This window comes from Corvus moneduloides, unplaced genomic scaffold (assembly GCF_009650955.1).
Source record: "Corvus moneduloides isolate bCorMon1 unplaced genomic scaffold, bCorMon1.pri SUPER_scaffold_79_arrow_ctg1, whole genome shotgun sequence".
NCBI lineage: Eukaryota > Metazoa > Chordata > Aves > Passeriformes > Corvidae > Corvus > Corvus moneduloides.
The window spans coordinates 236,775-255,239 of record NW_022436872.1 but is presented as its reverse complement, the minus strand read 5'-3'; the positions used below and the strand labels follow the sequence as shown (position 1 = coordinate 255,239).

Here is an 18,465-nt window from a genome sequence, read left to right as displayed (position 1 = left end):
AGAGGACTTTGGGAAGCCTCATTGTCCGTTCTGGTGGCGCCAAAGAACTGATGCCTTATGAGGCCTCCTAGAAACAGAGACTAGGCAGGAACAAAGGAATAAAAGAGGTATTTATTTGATAGGACCTTCACATGTACACCCTGGGGAGCCTGAAGCCATTCTCAAAATGGACCCCAAGATGGACCCCAGGTCATGAGTTCTTCACCCTTTGATAGGTTTGGTTCATTTGCATAGCAGGGTTAATTCTCCAATTAAAGCTTCAGTTTTCCCCACAGCTTACCCTGCATTTAGAGGCTCTTTGTTTTCTACTTTTTTGCCTAGGACAGTGTCTTGGTCTGAAAGACAGGTGTCTGCTAAGGAAGGCAGGAGCCTCCCTTGGAATGGCAGATGCAACCCCCCTTCCCTCCAAGTTATTATAATTTTGAAATCAAGGGGCTTTTAGGCAAAGATATGGGAAATAGGAGTAACAGTTCTTTACTATTATATATCTATATGTGTATAACAAGTCAAACAAACAACAATAACTATGGCAGTAACAGCAATCACAAACCCAGTGCCAGCCTTCTCGGCTGCCGGGCCCTTTCCCCTCGGGTGCAGTTCCGCTCGCAGCCGGCAGGGGCGCTGGCGGCTCCCGGTGAGCAGGGCAGGTGCGATGGTTCCCCCGCGGCTGCAGGGGGCGCTCCGGAGCGAGCTCGGGAAACACGCGGCACCGGTGCCCCGGGATCCCGGGAAGGGATGGAACAAAGAAGCTTCACAAACCCCTGGGCAGCCGATCCCGGTGTCCGGCTGGACCTTTGGGAACAGCAGGCTGGAACGGCAGGCTGGAATTGCAGGGACAAGCACAAATCCTGGGTGGCAGATGAGATGTATCCAAATGGGGAACCCCCCCAGGGGTCTGGGCAGGCAGGGCGAGCAGGGCTACAATGTAGCGAAGGCTCGAAGCAGCGGCGGAGGCAGGGCGGCCACGGCCCGGCTCCCAGCGGGGCAGGGAAAGGTGGGCTTGGGATCCCGGGGTTTCTCCGGCAGAAGGAAAAGCAGCCAAAGAAAGCAGACTCCCTGTCTGTTCAAGCACTGGTGACCGACTTCCTGCACACCCAGGTGAAACAAAAGAGTAGCCAGATGCACCCCACTGCTGTAGCCATCCCTTTTTTTTTCTTAAATACCCAGCCATTTGTCCCCCTAGCACCACGTATGGGGAAAATTCCTTTAACAGAAAAAAGGAAACCAGGAGAGCTCCTAAACCCCCAAGACAGTCTTGGTGTCCTTGGAAAGCAGGGCCAGAGGGGCTTTGTTATGTCTACCTAGCATGAGAGAGCAAAAATTAACAGGCAACAAAAAACTTCAGAGTCACACACCAAGCAATACAGAATTTGAAAAATATAAAGGTTAAAACCGAAGGCATGTCCACATTTTCCTCCCAACATGGGCCCAGTAGCTCCCAGTAAGCCCCCGTCAGGATCCGTTCACACCTGCTGTAATCTCAGTGTGATCCCAGTAGGACCCATAGTCACTGCCAATCTGGTTCCAGTCACTCCCAGTATGATCCCAGTTACCCCAAATGTGATCCCAACTGCTCCCTCTCAATGCCAGTATGATCCTAGTCACTTCCTGCCACTTCCAGTATGATCCCAGTTGCACCCAGTCACCCCCAGTATGACGCCAGTCACTCCCAGATACTCCCAGTATTATTCCAGTCATGCCCAGAGTGACTCCCTCTCACTGCCAGTGTGGGCCCAGTTGCTCCCAGTATGAATCCAGTCACTCCCAGTCACTCCAAATATGATCCCATTTGCTCCCAGCATGGTCTCTGTTGCTCTCAGTCACCTCCAGTATGGTTCCAGTCACGGCCAGCACCTTTCCAGTCACTCCCAGTCTGATTCCAGTATGATTGCAGTCACTCTCAGATACCCCCAGTACTATTCCATTCACTGCCAGTATGATCCCAGCCAGTTCCAGTAGGATCCCAGTATGACTGCGGCATGGGCACAGCTGCTCCCATGATCTTCCAGTGTGGTTCCAGTTTAATGCAGTTGCCCCTAGTATAGTCCCAGTCACTCCCCATATGATCCCAGTCCCTCCCAGCATGGTCCCAGTCGTGCCCAGTTGCCCCCTGTTCAAACCCAGTCACTCCCAGTAGCCCCCAGCATGGTCCCATTTCTCCCCAGCATGGTCCTGGTTGTTCCCATTGTGGTTCCAGTCAATCCCAGGATGGTTACAGACACTCCCAGTACATACCAGTTGGCCTCAGCATGCTTGTAGTCATTCCTAGTCCCACCCAGTTGCCCCAGTAAGGTTCCAGTTACCCCAGTACAAGGCAGTCACTGCCAGCGATGCCACTCCTGTGATCCCCCAGCCCTCTCTGTGTTCCCCCTCCCGGTTCTCCAGGCTCCAAGAGGAGCCCCAAGGGCTGCAAGTCCCCACGCAGGGTCCCCAGCAAGGCCCAGTTTGGATGTGCAGCCCCCAATGTTCCCAGTTTCCCTCTCCTTTCCCCGGGCCGGGTTGCCCCGCCCCCAGCGGGTGGGAGCAGCCGAGAGCCCCGCGCTGCCCATCCCGACCTGTCCCGGCTCCAGCTCCCGCAGGCTGCAAGGGGCTCGAGAAAGGGGAACCCAGGGTCTTACTGGTCCTGGGAGGAGGAGGAGGTGGGATAGAAGAGGAGGGATGAAGAAGGAGCAGGAAAAGGGGTGGAAGTAGGAGAAGGAGGTGGGATTAGGGAGGAGGAGGAGGAGGGATGGGAGAGGAGGAGCAGGAGGAGGATGAAGAGGAGGGACAAGGGAGGATGAAGAAAAGTAGAAGGAAGCACGAGGTCGAGCACTCCCTGAATTCACAGCCCCCTACCCATGGGAGCATCACCTCCCATCCCACAGGTGCCCGGGGAGGGGGAGCTTGGCCCAGATATCCTGGGGGTCCCTGGATTGGGTTTTTTGGGGAGGATGTTTGGAGTATGAAGAACTCCAAAGCCGAGAAGAAAATGCTGCTTGCAAGGACATTGGGGGGGTCCCCAGGAGATGTTTTTGGGGGGTCCCAGTGGCGGTGCAAGCAGAGCCCTGGCAGCGGGCAGGGGGATGTGGGGTCTCCCCTGCAGTGGGGGTTGGTTCTGCCCCGGGTCAGGCACGGCCAACTCCAGCCCAGAGCCAGGGGGCTGCGGGACCCCCCGGGAGAGCCGAAGGGGGAACCTGGGGACCCCCAGAGATGGGAGAGCAGAGAGGGGCAGTACCTGGACCAGAGGAGCCCCGGCAGTCTGGAGGAGCGAACCCCTGTGACCCCCAGGACCCCAAAGTGGGGAGCCCAGAGAGGGAAGAGTACCAAAATTTGCGGGACCCTCAACAGCCTGGAGAGGGGAAGGGGGGACTCCTTGGACCCTCTGCACCCCGAAGCAGAGAATAAGGGGAGAAGGACCCCTTGGACCCCATAATCCCCAGCATCCCTAAGTGGGGAGACCAAAGATGGGAGCTTTTTGGATTCCTGGACTCCCAGCAGCCTGGGGAGGGCGGGGACCAAAGTAGATGGGGGACCCCCAATACAAGCGTGACCCCTGGCAGCTGGGATAGGGGGGAACCCCCCAACATCAGAGCAGGGGGACTAGGGAGAGGGAACTCCTGTGAGGCTTTTTCAGGGCTGAATCTTGGTGTTTGGGAGGGTTTTCTGGACCCCAGATGCCCGGTGACTTGTAGAGAAGGACTTGGGCAGGGGGACATTCAAATTCAACATGCTCATCCCTTGTTTTTCCCCAAACCAGGATTTCCCATTCCCAACCCTTGGCCAGATGGAGGAGGAGGCTGTGAGGAAGAGGAAGATGCCCTGGAACACCCAGGCAGGTGAGGAGGAAGTCCCTGCCCCTTTCCCCCTCTCTCCTGCTCCATCTCCCAGCCCAGCATCGCTCCCGGCTGCAGGACAACCCCGCTGCCAATGCCGTCCTGCTGGGGACGGACTGGGTGGATCTCCTTCCCCTTCTCTGTGGCACGGAGGCAAATCCCATCCTCTCCTTGTCCTTCCTCCCCCAGACAAGGAGCTGAGGATGGAGCCCAGGGAGGACAAATCCCCGCGGCAGAACCTCATGGAAGAGGCCGTTTTGAGCAGCTCCACAGCGCAGGAATCCAACGGGGAGGAAAAGCCCCGGAGATCCCACAGGAGGAGGGGCTGCAAACACAGCCCAGGGAGCTGTGAGGAGGAAAGGCCCACCCTGTGCCGGGAAGGCAGCTGGAGATCCAGCCAGAGCTCGGACCTGGTGGTCCATGAGCAGCTTCACACTGGGGAGAAGCCGCACAAGTGTGAGGAATGTGGGAAGAGCTTCAGCTGGAGATTCCACCTGATCTGCCACCAGATGATCCACACTGGGGAACAGCCCTATGAGTGTGGGGAATGTGGGAAGAGCTTCAGCACGAGCACCCTCCTGATCCATCACCAGATGATCCACACTGGGGAGAGGCCCTACGAGTGTGGGGAATGTGGGAAGAGCTTCAGAGACAGCTCACACCTGATCTGCCACCAGATGATCCACACTGGAGAGAAGCCTTACGAGTGTGGGGAATGTGGGAAAAGCTTCAGACAGAGCTCCCACCTGATCCGTCACCAGAGGATTCACACTGGGGAATGGCCCTACAAGTGTGGGGAATGTGGGAAGGGCTTCAGCCAGAGCTCCAGCCTGGTCCACCACCAGATGATCCACACTGGGGAACGGCCCTACAAGTGTGGAGAATGTGGGAGGAGCTTCAGGGAGAGCTCCAGCCTGATCATCCACCAGAGGACCCACACTGGGGAGAGGCCCTACAAGTGCCTGGAATGTGGAAAGAGCTTCAGACACAGATCTCACCTGATTGTCCACCAGAGGCTCCACACTGGGGAGAGGCCCTACAAGTGTGGGGAATGTGGGAAGAGCTTCAGAGAGAGCTCTGAGCTGATCATCCACCAGAGGAGCCACACTGGGGAGAGGCCCTACAAGTGCCCTGAGTGTGAGAAGAGGTTTCAGACCAGCTCCCATCTCCTCCTGCACCAGCGGACGCACACGGATGAGAGGCCCTTCCGCTGCCCTGACTGCGGGAAGAGCTTCAAGCACAACTCCACCCTCATCAGCCACAGGCGTATCCACACTGGGGAGAGGCCCTATGAGTGTACCAAGTGTGGGAAGAGGTTTCAGACCAGCTCCAGTCTGCTCTTGCACCAGCGGATTCACACTGAGGAGAGGCCCTTCCGCTGCCCCGACTGTGGGAAGGGCTTCAGGTACAACTCCCACCTCATCAGGCACCAGCGCATCCACACTGGGGAGAGGCCCTATGAGTGTTCTGAGTGTGGCGAGAGCTTCTCACACAGCTCTAATTTGGCCAGACATCAACAGAGGCACCGGTAAGTGAAGCCCTGTGAGTGCCCCGAGTGCAGAAGAGCTTTGTCCGCTGCTCCAACTTCATCCCCCACTGAAGGACCGACATTCCCTGTATCCATGTTGGGAAGACACCTGGCTGGTTGTCTCCATATCCTTCTGTATCCCCACAGGCACCAGGGATGATGATGTTTGGGAGGATTTGGGGGTTCTGAGGGGATATGGAAGAGTTTTCTCCATCACTTTGTACTCCAGAAGATAGAGGCCTTGATCTGTTACCTCAAAACCACTGGATCCTACTGAAAAATGTTCAGTTCCCACTCCAAATGGCTCAGTCACATTCCAAAATTACTTGAATCTACAGCCCCCTCAAAATCCCCACGAGGGGTTAGATGTCATTCAGAGGGTCTGGATGGAGTGGGAGGTACATGGGGGGGCGGCGGGGGGGTGAGTAATGGGGGGGGCGGCAGGGGTTTGGAATGAAGAGCTGAAGGCTGGGGATGATGAGGCTGGGGGGAATCTCCTTTCTGGGTATCCCCCACATCTGAGGGCATTTGGGTTATCCCCTGTTCCTGAGGGGTGTTTTGGGTGTGATGATGGTAGCAGCAGCTGCTGAGGTAACCAGGGAGCCAAGAAGGGCCAGGGCAACATTGGACTCACGGTGGGCTGGTACCGAAGTGTAGAATCTCTCCCTGGGTTATGGAGAGTTCCCCCAGTCCTTTACTGTGGTATGTAAATTGTTTTATGGTTGGCCAGTTGGCCCTCCGCCTAGTTCTGTGTAGATCCCATTGAATATGTATGCCCCCTAGTTAATATGTATAATGTTCTGGAAGTTTCTCTGCTCCTTGACACCCCATTGGTTCCCTGTCCCTATTCCCACCACCCCACTTCCCCGGTTGTTGTTCCCCTGTCACTCCAGGTTCTCTCCTTCCTCTAGCCCTCACCCGATTGGTTTCTGGCACTCTGCCTGCCCCCAAAACCCCGAGTATAAAATCCCTGAATCTCTGTCGGGGCCATTTTTTCACTGGATCCTCCTGTGTGTGTTTTAGAATAAACCTCGCTGGAATCTACACAAAAGGTCCCTCTCGCCTCTTTATCTCTGGCAACGCGACTTGATATCCATCAGGGTTCATTTTGGTGCGAGGCTTCTGTGAGCGGAGCCTGGTGCTGTCGTGCTGAAGCTGAGTATCCGGGATACTAGTGGAAGCAGCCCCAACCAGGACGCTCTCCAGGAAGGATGCGGTGGCCCCCCACACCAACGGGCCAGAGCGCGTCATAGTGGTGCCCGAACAGGGACCTCTCCCAGAGGTTCCTGTGGAGCATCCTTGGCGGTCGAAAAATCACCAAGTGTTCGCCTCAGGTCATCTGCTTGCCTGAGTAGGCACTTCAGTTTTATTAAGCGTCCTCCGAGGGATGGCCAGCAACCCTCTGAGTTAAAGAGGATCGGCTAGGCCAGAGGACTACTGTGAAAAGCCTTTTTTCCTGCCGATGCTTTGAGACTGGTGAGTAGCGCCTGGCAGGGCCATTTGGTTCATTTGTCCCTTTCCTTTTGGTGGTGGGTGATGTGGTTTTGGGGAGATGGGAGCGAGTCTATCCCAGCCCCAACAGGAGATATTCATCCAAGCTGAGGGTTCCCTAAAAGCGGGCAAATATAAGTTTTCTAAGGGGCTTCTTAAACGCTTTGTTAGCTGGATTTTTTTATACTTTCTAAATGTGACAATTGAGTCGGTTAAGATGTTAAGTTTTTGGGATAGAGTTGGGGAGAGATTGTCGGTGTTGGGGAAAAGTGGGGTCGTTCTGTGGGGAAGTTTTTCCTTTACTGGTTTCGATTTACAGTTAGAAATATGGGGAATAGCTTGGGTGTTTGTAAAAGTCCTAATCCCTTTTGGAACGTTCCCCATCCGCCTCTACCCTATCCCCATGTTCCTAATCTCTTTAACCCGTTTCTGGGGGAATTGGGAGGTGTAGCCCACCATGCAGTGCAGGGTTGCCACTGTCTCCCTGACTCCTCTTGATCTCCCCTGTTCCCTTTCCGTGACAGTGAGTGCACCACTGCCCTGGACCTTTCTTTTAACCCGTTTTCCTCGCCCTCAGACCCAGTTTCATCCCCCTCAGACTGTTCACAAAATGATGCCGGCCTCGTGGCCAGGCCCGCCATTTTGTCCCTGTCCTGCCCCATCCTTCCCGCTGAAAACCACAGCTCCTCCCTTGTTCCACCCCTTGTGGCGATAGATGCCCTTCCGTCGGACCCCTCCCCTGCGCCCCTTGCATCGTTTAGTGTAACCGTTCTGCAACCCTCCCCTTTCACTGAGAATCCCTTTCCAGTCGTGGATTCCACCCAACTCCCCGCCCCTTCCATCGGCAGCCCTGCCCCTTACCAGTTTCCAGTTCCCATGCCACCTCTTCTGGTTCCCATGCTCCTGGGGCCAGAAGTGGGAGTGACAAAGGCCGGAACCAGGGCGGGGAAGGCACAGTTTTTGCTGTCCTGGTCTTGTACAACAGGGAACCATTTCCATATGCCCACCTGAAGGAGCTGTGTAAAGCTGGCAAGGAATTTGGGTGGGAGTCCCCTTACTTCGAAGGCTTAATCCAAGCTACCTTCACCACCAATGCTCTGGTTTTGCAGGATATAAAAACAATTATGTCATGCATCCTTTTCCCCGGCTGAGTACCTCCTATGGGAGAGGACTTGGAAAAAGCAGCTTAGGGATCTTCTTTTGACATACCAAAGGGATCCTGCTAAGGCACATCTCATAATGGACCAATTGTGTGGCAAGGGTCAGCTTTCAAAGCCCCAAAGATCAGGCTGCGAACCTTCCCGAGCCAATCCTGAGTGACATAAAAATCGCAGCAGAATGGGCCTTATCCCTGACCCCCATGGCCAGCTTTACACACATCAAACAGGCTCCCCAAGTGTCATTTGTTAAGTTTGTGAATGGGCTCCGGGAAGCTGTGGTGAGGCAAGTTAACAACATTGAGGCCCAGGGAGAACTGCTCAGCACTCTGGCTAAAACAAATGCCAGTGAAGCCTGCCAATTGGTGTTGAGGGCGCTCCCCCTGGACTCGCCTCCCACCCTTGATCACGTGATCAAGGCGTGTATGAAGCTGGTCCCTTTGGACACTGCCACCATCCAAATAAGCTGGGGGGTGTAGTGGAAGCTATGGAGAATTCCCGGCCAGGGAACCTTCCATCGGGCTGCAGAGACACACACAATTGCTTTAATTGTGGAAGCCCTGGCCACTTTGCAAAAATCTGTCCTAAGCCTCAAAGTTTTCACCAATTCTCCATACCTAATAAGCCTTGTGAGCCTGTTCCTGCAGACTGCTCTAAGTGCTCGGCGTGCAGACACCATTGACACCAATACAACCAGGGAAACCAGAAGCAGAGTGTGGAGTGGCACCGTGCGATGACACAAAATTAATGGCTGAGCTCCCCAAGCCTGCTAGCTTTGACACAGAGGAAGCCTTGTGACACTTTACCGTGTGTAGTGGTTTGGCCCAAAATACTCATTACTGTTTATCTGTTGTGAGATAAGAATTAGGAGAAATGCAAAGCAGGCACCAAACTTGAAAGAATATAAACAAGTTTATTAACAGACCTAAAAGAAGGAAAAAAAAGTATACCATACCTTCAGAACTCTCCTCCTCTGCCCACCTTCCTCCCTTCTCCCACTGACAACGTAAGAAGAAAACCCTTAAGATGTTCAGTCTGTTTACCACTTCCATAACAACCTTGGTCAGTCCATTTAGGAAGAGGAGTCTCTCTTGCTCGTGCTATGAAAACAGTATCACAACGAGACAGCCGCCCACTTCCAAATATTGTTCAGTCCATTTAGGAAGAGGTCTCTCTCCCTGCATGTGAGTCCCTTCCCCCGACTTGCAGCTTTTCCCGCAACTGCTTTCAAGGGTCCACTCTTGAAATTTTTTGGGGTACAATTTTAAGGGTGAGCCGTTCAGAAACAAAAAACAGAGGCCCTTCTCCTTCCCTGGGAGCAAAGGGTCTTCCTCATCTTCATCTTTAGGACTATTTCTGGGAGCATCTCTAGGGACTGAGGTTTTCTCCTTTCCTGTTTGGAGCAAAAGTCCTCATCTGGTCCATCTCTCCCTGTCCAAACTTCTCATGAAATTACAGCAGCATCAGCATCTGCCTGTCTCAGCGCAGGTGCTTTCGCTTACGAGTTGAACACTCCACCCCCCATATCTTCATGAAATTACAACAGGATACTCTGATAGCTTCACAACAGAATTTCAGCTTTGAGCATCTCCTCCCTTTCTTCCCTCAGGTTTTCAGCTCTTCACAGCAATAAAAGGGTTAATCTCACCTCGGCCTTGCAGCTCTGTGGCTTATCGCAGTGGAGGTGGGGGGGAGCCAAGCCGCTCCGGCTGCCCACAGCAAGGCAGTGGGGGGGGTTCCACGGATGGAACAGGCCCATGGCTCCAGGATGGCCATGGCCCGGCCTGGCCTGGCCCGAGCAGGGCCTGAGCCGGGCCCACGGGGCCCCGCATGGGGCCCGCAGCCACCTGTCCCAGCACCGGAAACAAGAGAGAGCTTGGGGGGGAGTTTGCCTATTCCTAAGTGTCTATCACAGAGGCAGACACAACTTTAAGTGGCTTAAAGAATTGTCCATATTCAAACTGGCCAGCTGATAGGTTCTATCAGGTCGCAGAGGAAGCTGTAAGCACCCCTTAGCAAGGACATCCCTTCCGGGACTATGCTTGCTAACCTATGACACCGTGCCATAAATCGAGTCTCTCCTGATGGAAGAGAATTTGCTGAAAGTCCTTGCAAGGAGTTTGAGAGATAAAGCGAGATGTCTTCTTTAGTTTCAATGCTTCTAGATAGTTGTTTAAGTCTTATCAGAGGAACAGAGCCACTAGCGTGACCCAGGTACAGCATAGAAGGAGGAAAAGTAGGAGTGAGGCCAATTATCAAGATTTACACAGCCTTTTAAAGATATTTTAACCAATAGTTACTAAAAACATACATTATTTTCACTTCCTTACCAATTATTCAGTAACACAACTAGGAACTGTGGAATTTTCTATCCAGTCAATCCAAACTACTTTTACTGCAGAATATGGAGTAGTAGAAGAAGGAGAAGAAGGTTTAGAGAACAACAACAATCCTCCATTTTGATATTTTTTACTCTTATCTATGTACTACAAAGACAAGCCCAAAACCTCCAGATTTTTCACCCTGTGACAATCTTACATAGTAGTCTATCACCTAATTCACACCACTGTATTTTCTAGTTCTTGTCTGACTGTTGGTAATTTTTTCCAAGGTTTGAAGCTAAATCAGTGTTGTTCAGGGGGGTAAGAACCCTTAAAAACAGGCAGAGAAATATTCTCGGCACTCTGGGTTCCTACACCTTGGAAAGGTTGGAACTAGAATGATGGGTTTCCCTGGTGAGTGCTTCCTCCATCCACTTTAAAAAGCAGGTTCAGAGACAAATTGTGACCAAACGGGCTTTTTTAGTTCCAGCAAATGCAGAGCTCTTGGTTATAACTGATCCCATACGGGGTCCACAAGAACTTTACATTGAACCCAGTGTTCAGGAAATTGACTCGGACGGGACTGTTACATTTTTTGCAGCTTGTTGCAGCCCACCCTTCTTCCTAGCTGAAGGACAGGTGGTTGCTCAAGCTATCATCGTTCCTAAGGACTATCCAGGTGCTGCAGAACACCTTCCATGTGGTGGATGGAACTTGTGGGACGGGACAAACCCACCACCAACTGCTGCCTGCACAATGACAAAGACATCGTCAGCTTGTCCGGCACGGTAGACACAGGGGCCGATGTGACGGTTGTCTCTAGAACAGAATCACCCCAGGGATGGAGAATGAAACTGGTAGGTGGGAGAGTCACCAGCATTGGGGGGACAGCTGCTGCTGAGCAGAGCATTGATAATATTCTTATCGAGGGTCCCGACAAATGGATTGCATCAGTTTATCATTGACACTGGCCTTACCCTGTGGGGACGGGACCTATTGTCCCAATGGGGGACTCGCCTTGAGATTCCCTCACCCTGGGATTTTCAGTAGGGGCCACTGTGGGGTGCGATACCCCACGCCTAAATTGGAAAACCGACACTTCGGTGTGTGTTGACCAGTGGCCCTTGATCCGGGAAAAATTAAGCACCCTTGAGTCCCTAGTGGAGGAGGGCCAAAGGCAATATAGTTCCATCGAATAGCCCTTGGAACTCCCCTGTTTTTGTACTTAAAAAACCAGGCAAAGACAGGTGAAGGCTCCTCCATGACCTCAGAAAAATCAATGAGGTGATTGAGGACATGGGTCCCCTCCAACCAGGCATGCCATTGCCCTCTATGCTCCTCCAGCATTGGCCAGTATCTGTCATCAATATTAAAGACTGTTTTTTCAGAATCCCTCTTCATCCATGTGACACTCCCCGGTTTGCCTTCTCTGTCCCGTCTATCAACCGGCAAGTCCCTATGCGCAGGTACCACTGGCGAGTCTTGCCGCAAGACATGAAGAAGTCCCCAACCATCTGCCAGTGGTACATAGCGGAAGTCCTGTCCACAATCTGCAAAACATTTCCTAGAGCAATCATCCTTCACTACATGGATGATATCTTGATCTGCGCACCCAATGAAGACCAACTGAAAAAGACATTAAACTACACCATTCATGCCATCAAGGAAAAGGGCTTTGAGATACACCCTGACAAGATACAGTGTACCACCCCATTGACCTATCTGGGTCTTCGCATCGGGGAAAAGACCATCGTGCCCCAGAAGATTACCATTCGAGACAACCTGAGGACCCTGAGATCTCCATCAACTCTGTGGGTCCATCAGTTGGGTCCGTCTTTTGCTGGGACTCATGACGGAGGACCTCGCGCCTTTGTTCCAGCTGCTAAGGGGCTGCGAGGACCTTGACTCTCCCTGGACTGTCCCTGCAGAGGCCTGGGAGGCAATCGGTAAGGTACAGCTAGCCTTAGCCTTGAGGCAAGCACACCAGACTAGACCAGACTTACCCTATAGTCTGATCATTTTGGGTAAGATACCACACTACCCTTCCCTCGTTTTCCAATGGGATGTGGTGCAGAAGGATCCTCTTCTTATTATACGGTGGGTCTTTTCTGCCACACCAACCGTCTAAGAGCATAACAACACCGCAGGAATGTATGGCTCAATTGATCATCAAGGCCAGAGCTCGCCTCCGTACCCTTGCGGGATGCGATTTTACATGCATACACCTTCCATTAACGATTGGTGACTTAGAACATTTGTTACAGAACAATGAGCACCTCCAGTTCGCCCTGGACAGTTATCCAGGCCAAATGTCAGTTCACAAACCGCAACATAAGCTCTTCAGTGCTAATTTTAATTTGACTCCAAAACATCTCCAGAGTAAAATTCCCTTAAAGGGAATTTTACCCTGACTGTGTTCACAGATGGCTCTGGATCATCCCAGAAGTCGGTGATGACTTGGCGGGATCCTCTGACCCAAGAGTGGGAGACTGATGTTAAAGTAGTGGACGGTTCTCTGCACGTGACAGAATTGGCAGCCGCTGTCAGGGCCTTTGAGAGGTTCAAGTAACCATTTAATGTGGTGACAGATTCGGCTTACGTGACTGGAATAATTGCCAGGGCAGAACACGCCTTATTAAAGGAGGTTGCAAATCCACACTTACCTGGGCTACTCTCACAGTTAATATACTTGGTCTCCCACTGAGAGCACCCCTTTTATGTCCTGCATGTAAGATCACATGCTGACCTACCTGGACCAATCACAGAGGGGAATCGGAGAGACAGCAGCTTTCCAAGGGTAATATAGTACCATCTAATAGCCCTTGGAACTCTCCTGTCTTTGTGCTAAAGAAACCAGGCAAGGACAGGTGGAGGCTCCTCCATGACCTCAGAAAAATCAATGCGGTCATTGAAGATATGGGTCCCCTGGAACCTGGCTTACCCTCGCCCTTGATGCTGCCTCGGCAATGGAAGTACGCTGTAATTGACCTCAACGACTGTTTTTTCAATATCCCCCTACACCTGCGTGACGCCCCCCGATTCGCCTTCTTCTATTCCATCAATGAACCAGCAAGCCCTGATGCGCAAGTATCACTGGCAAGTTCTGCCACAAGGCATGAAGAACTCTCCTACCATCTGCCAGTGGTACGTTGCTCCTGTCCCCCGTTCTGAAGGCGTTTCCAAAATCAATGATCCTCCACTGTATGAATGACACCCTGATCTGTGAACCAGAGGAAGCCCTACTGGACTTGACATTGGAAAAGACTGTCCAAGCCATTTAGAAGGCAGGATTTGAGATTCATCCTGAAAAGATCCATCACATCTGCCCATGGACCTACCTGGGACTCCACATCAGTGAACAGACCATTGTACCCCAGCAGCTGACCATCTGGGATGACCCGAGCACCCTACGAGACCTCCATCAGCTCTGCGGTTCCATCAACTGGGTCCATCCCCTGCTGGGTGTTACGATGGAGGACCTCACTCCCCTGTTTGATCTCCTGAAGGGATGAGATGAGATGACCTGGACTCATCACAAACCGTCACTGTGGAGGCCCGGGATGCCATTGGTAAGGTGCAGCTCGCCCTGTCCTCTCGACAGGCCTACTGGACAGACTTGAGGTTACCCTTCATTTTCATCTTCCTGGGTAACTCACCACGTTACCACAGACTTATTTTTTAGTGGGACGCATTGCAGAAAGACCCTCTCTTGATCATAGAGTGGATCTTCCCATCACACCAGCCATCCAAGACCATCACCACACCACAGGAATTGATGGCTCACTTAATTATGGGAGCCAGAGCTCACCTCTGTACCCTTGCTGGGTGCGACTTCACGTGCATTCATGTACCATTGACCATTGGTGTCTTGGAACATTTGCTCCAGACCAATGAGCACCTCCAGTTCGCTCTGGACAGCTACCCAGGCCAAATCTCAATTCACAAGCCCAAACATAAGTTGTTTAACACAGCTTTCAATTTGGCCCCAAAACAACTGCAAAGCAAAACCCCGCTCAAGGCTCTAACTGTTTGTACCGATGGCTCAGGATGACTTGGCGGGATCCTCGGACTCAGGTGTGGGAGTCTGATGTCCAAGTGATGGAAGGATCACCACAAATTGCAGAATTGGCAGCCGTGGTTAGAGCTTTTGAGAGGTTCCAGGAACCCTTCAATCTGGTCACAGATTCGGCCTATGTGGCTGGAGTAATTGCCAGAGTGGAGCATACCTTGTTGAAAGAGGTTGCAAATCCAAAGCTGTACCAGTTGCGCTCGAAACTGGTCTATCTCCTTTTCCACCGAGAGCAACCTTTCCATGTGATGCACGTGCGGTCACACAATGATCTCCCAGGTCCCATTGCTGAAGGGAACAGGAGAGCTGAGGCTCTGGCAATGCCGATACTAACACCCAATGTACCTAACACTTTCCAACAGGCAAAATTGAGCCACCAATTTTTCCACCAGAATGCTCCCGCCCTCATCAGGATGTTTGATCTCCACAGGGATCAAGCGAGGACGAATGTGGCGACATGTCCAAGCTGCCAGAGCTACCAGGTCCCATCATTAGGCTTAGGGGTAAACCCCCGAGGCGTAGGTAGCTGTGAACTCTGGCAAACCGATGTGACACACATTCCCCAATTCAGGAGACTTAAATATGTGCACGTCTCCATCGACACCTTCTCAGGGGCCATGTTTGCATCTGCCTATGCAGGAGAAAAGGCAAAAGAAGTCACCAAACATTTTTTCCTTGCCTTTGCCACCCTGGACATGCCCATATAAGTTAAAACGGACAATGGTCCTGCTTATATTTCAAAAAACTGCAAAAATTTTTTAGCACATGGGGCATCCGGCACACCACGGGCATTTCCCATTCCCCCACAGGACAGTCCATTGTCAAAAGGGCCCATCAAACCATCAAGAGGGTCCTTGATCAACAATGTGGAGGGACAGAGATTAACTCTCCCATTGTGAGACTCTGTAAGGCTCTCTTCACAATAAACTTTTTGAATAATCCTTTCTCAGAGTCAACCCCCCCCCATATTCCAGCATTTTACTAACTTGACCCAAGCCAAATTAAAGGAGCAACCACCAGCATTGATCAAAGACCCTGAGAGCCATCAGATCCAGGGCCCTTTTCAGCTCATTACCTGGGGAAGGGAGTATGTGTGTGTTTCCACCCCTAAAGGATTGAAGTGGCTGCTGGGCAGAAATGTAAAGCCTTACCTAGGACCATCAGCGACAACCCCTGAGGAGAGCAGAGACAAACACAAGATACTGCACAACAGCAAGATGAGACAAGTGCTGCCTGGAGGAGACGTCGGCGCAAGCAGACAGGCCACAGCAACAACTAACTCACGCCACCTCCAGACAGTGTGCCCTCGTTGCCTTCCCTCATGTGTTTCCCCACCCCATGATCCCTCACTTACCCTAAGCCCCTTACTTACCTTTTTTTTTGAAGAGGGGGGAAAGAGAGGAGAAGGAAAAGTTAAAAGTGGAACCAACAAGTTGTAAGGTTTTTAATGCTTTTGATTCTGATTTATGTTAGCTTTATTTACAATCCCACAGAGGAGCCTGCCCAGAAAACCCCATTCCACCAGGATGGAGACCTACCTCCACCTCATTATGATCTCCTGCATCATATCACCAGATGTCGTTGCGTGGATCATCCCGCAGCCAAAGACCAACGTTTGGGTCACATTGGCCAAGGCCATTAACCAAGACCATATGTGCCTTTCAATGTCTGGCGTGGAAGACCCATTGTCCACCTGCCTGGTGGGAATCCCCCTCCAGCCCCTTTGCTGCTAAGAGGCCCAATCTGGTGTACACCTGGGACCAGTGGATGCAGATACTGCCACATGCACCAGAGGAGCCCCAAGAATTTGCCTTACTGGGGTCCTCCAAATCACCTTATTGTATCCGATTTGGATACAAATTAACCAACTCCGAATGGCTCAAATCAGCACATCACAAAAAGAGTTACGCCAAAGATGTCAACCCCACAAAAAGAGAGTATGATGCTGCCTACTGGTGCAATTACACCAGCTCCACACTGTTGGCGTCCACTATCAAACCCAGAGTGCTCCCCCAGGGAGTGTTTCTTATTTGCAGAGACAGGGTTTGGGCTGGAATCCCTTCCCATCTTCAAGGAGGGCTGTGCACTCTTGGAAAGCTTACCCTGCTAGCACCCAACAAAACACAAATTATCAATTGGTGTAACAGAAATCAATTGGCCCGCAAAAAAAGATCCATTCAACAATTGGATGAAAATTGTAATAGTGAAATTGTCTATTGGTCTCATACAAAAAAGGCCATGGCATCCTTATTCCTTCCATAGAAAGAATAGGGCCAAGGCCTTAGGTGATATTGGTCACCTTGAGTGCTGGCTTGGCAAGCTAGCCAATTTAACATTGAGTGCACTCAGCCAGCTCCTCAAAGACGAGGAAACCACCAGGCAAGCCATGCTCCAGAATAGGGCTGCAATTAACTTCCTGTTACTGGCACACAGCCACGGCTGCGAGGAGTTTGAGGGACTCTGTTGTTTCAACTGTTCCTCGCACAGCCAGAGCACCCACAGGATGATCCAGAAGATGCAGGACCACATAAAAGACCTAAAGAAGTATGTAGGCAGATGGTTTGATGGACTCCTGGGGAAGTGAGGACTGTCAAGTTGGGTGGCCTTGATATTAAAACTATCCTATGGGTTATTTTGATCATTTTTCTGGTTCTATTTCTTTTTAGTTGTCTTAAGAGTTTTTTGTTGAGGGCTGTGGGAAAAGCCTTCTTTTTAAGTAAAGAAGGGGGAGATGTTGGGATGATGGTTGAATCCACTGCAGGAATGACCAGAAAGCCACAGAGCCTCAGAACAGTGGAGGTCCGCTGGTGGGCAGGCTCAGCTGTCTAAGACCACCCCCCTTTTACCCTTTTTACGTTCATGTTCTAGATAGTTCTCCTTTCCTTGATACCCCACTGGTTCCCAGGTCTCTTGTTCCACCCCTCGCCTTTCCCACTGGTCACTGTCCTGTCACCCCACTCCCTTTCCACCCCCTGGTCCCCAAAGAATAGGCTCTGATGTTCTGCCCCTCCCCTGGTGCCGATCCGGATAAAACCCTGGACCTTGCAGTATTCTGTGTTCTTTGTCCCTGGATCCCTTCAGGCAGGGACCTCAATAAACCCTTTGTATGGAACTCTGTACAAAGGACCCCTCCCACCTCTCTGTCCTGGGCGATGCTGCAGAAGCTGTCAGGCTCTGTGTGTGTGTGTGGCAGTGAGTATCCACCTCCTACGGTGTGTCAGAGTGTGTCCAAGTTCGTTCGCATGGCATCCCCTGGAGCAGCTCCGGTGGGACGCGATCGAGATGGATGTGATGCTCTTTCCACCCCCCCCCCCCACGCCCAGCACATCAGTGTCACTTTAGAACTTTGGTTCCATGAGGTTCCATAACCTCACTGTGGTCTCCTGAGCTCCATTAGGCCCTGCTGTAAGGTAGTGGAGCCTTGGTTCCATGGGGTTCCATAACCTCACTACGGTCTCTTGGGTGACATGATGCACCACTGTGTCACATTGGAGCCTTGGTTCCACAAGGTTCCATAACCTCACTATGGTCTCCTGCGTTCCATGAGGCCCTGCTGTGAGATATTTGAGCTGCAGTTCCATGAAGTTCCAGAACCTCACTGTGGTCCCTTGGGTTCCATGAGACCATGCTGTGTCACTTTAGAGCCTTTGTTGAGGTTATGAGGTTCCATAACCTCACTCTGGATTTACTCATGAGGTGCATTCAGACCTCACACTGTCTCACACTGGATCCTTGGTTCCATGAGGTACCATACCATGACTATGGCATCTTAGATTCCATGAGGCTCCTCTGAGTCACATTAGAACCCTGGTTCCACTGGGTTCCAGAAGCTAACTGTGGTTTCTTTTATTCCATGATTCCCCACTGTGTCACACTGGAGCCTTGGTTCCATGAGATTCCATAGAGTCACAATGGACTCCTGTGTTCACATAGGCCCCGCGGTGTCACATCAGAGCCTTGGTTCCATAAGATTCCATAGCCTTCCTATGCTCTCCTATGTTCCGTGATGCCCTGCTGTGAGACATTTGAGATTTGTGCTTCCATGAGGTTCTGTGACCTCACTATGGTCTCCTGAGCTCCTATAGAC

At 51.8% G+C, this 18,465-nt stretch overlaps 1 protein-coding gene across 5 annotated transcripts; it reads left to right on the top strand.

Moving 5' to 3' along the window:
• Positions 1 to 3,779: 3,779 nt before the first annotated feature.
• On the top strand, positions 3,780 to 15,965 carry LOC116438657 (zinc finger protein 239-like). Of its 5 annotated transcripts, none has more exons than XM_032097654.1 (4): positions 3,780 to 3,815; positions 4,002 to 4,452; positions 4,705 to 5,340; positions 6,364 to 6,991. In XM_032097654.1, exons 1-4 carry the CDS (start codon positions 3,794 to 3,796, stop codon positions 6,428 to 6,430), a joined length of 1,176 nt encoding a protein of 391 aa, XP_031953545.1. In that variant the 5' UTR covers positions 3,780 to 3,793; the 3' UTR covers positions 6,431 to 6,991. The 5 variants fall into 5 exon arrangements, with proteins under 5 accessions (XP_031953545.1, XP_031953544.1, XP_031953546.1 ...); XM_032097653.1 differs by having other exon boundaries at positions 4,002 to 4,761; positions 4,846 to 5,340; XM_032097655.1 differs by having other exon boundaries at positions 4,002 to 4,863; positions 5,116 to 5,340.
• Positions 15,966 to 18,465: the final 2,500 nt, after the last annotated feature.

Bases quoted from the DNA above. Each gene is read 5' to 3' on its own strand.
- LOC116438657 (XM_032097651.1), top strand. From the start codon at position 3,794: ATGCCCTGGAACACCCAGGCAG. The intron at 3,816-4,001 runs GTGAGGAGGAAG...TTCCTCCCCCAG, and splicing joins GCCCTGGAACACCCAGGCAG to ACAAGGAGCTGAGGATGGAG. The intron at 5,341-6,363 runs GTAAGTGAAGCC...TGTGTGTTTTAG, and splicing joins AGACATCAACAGAGGCACCG to AATAAACCTCGCTGGAATCT.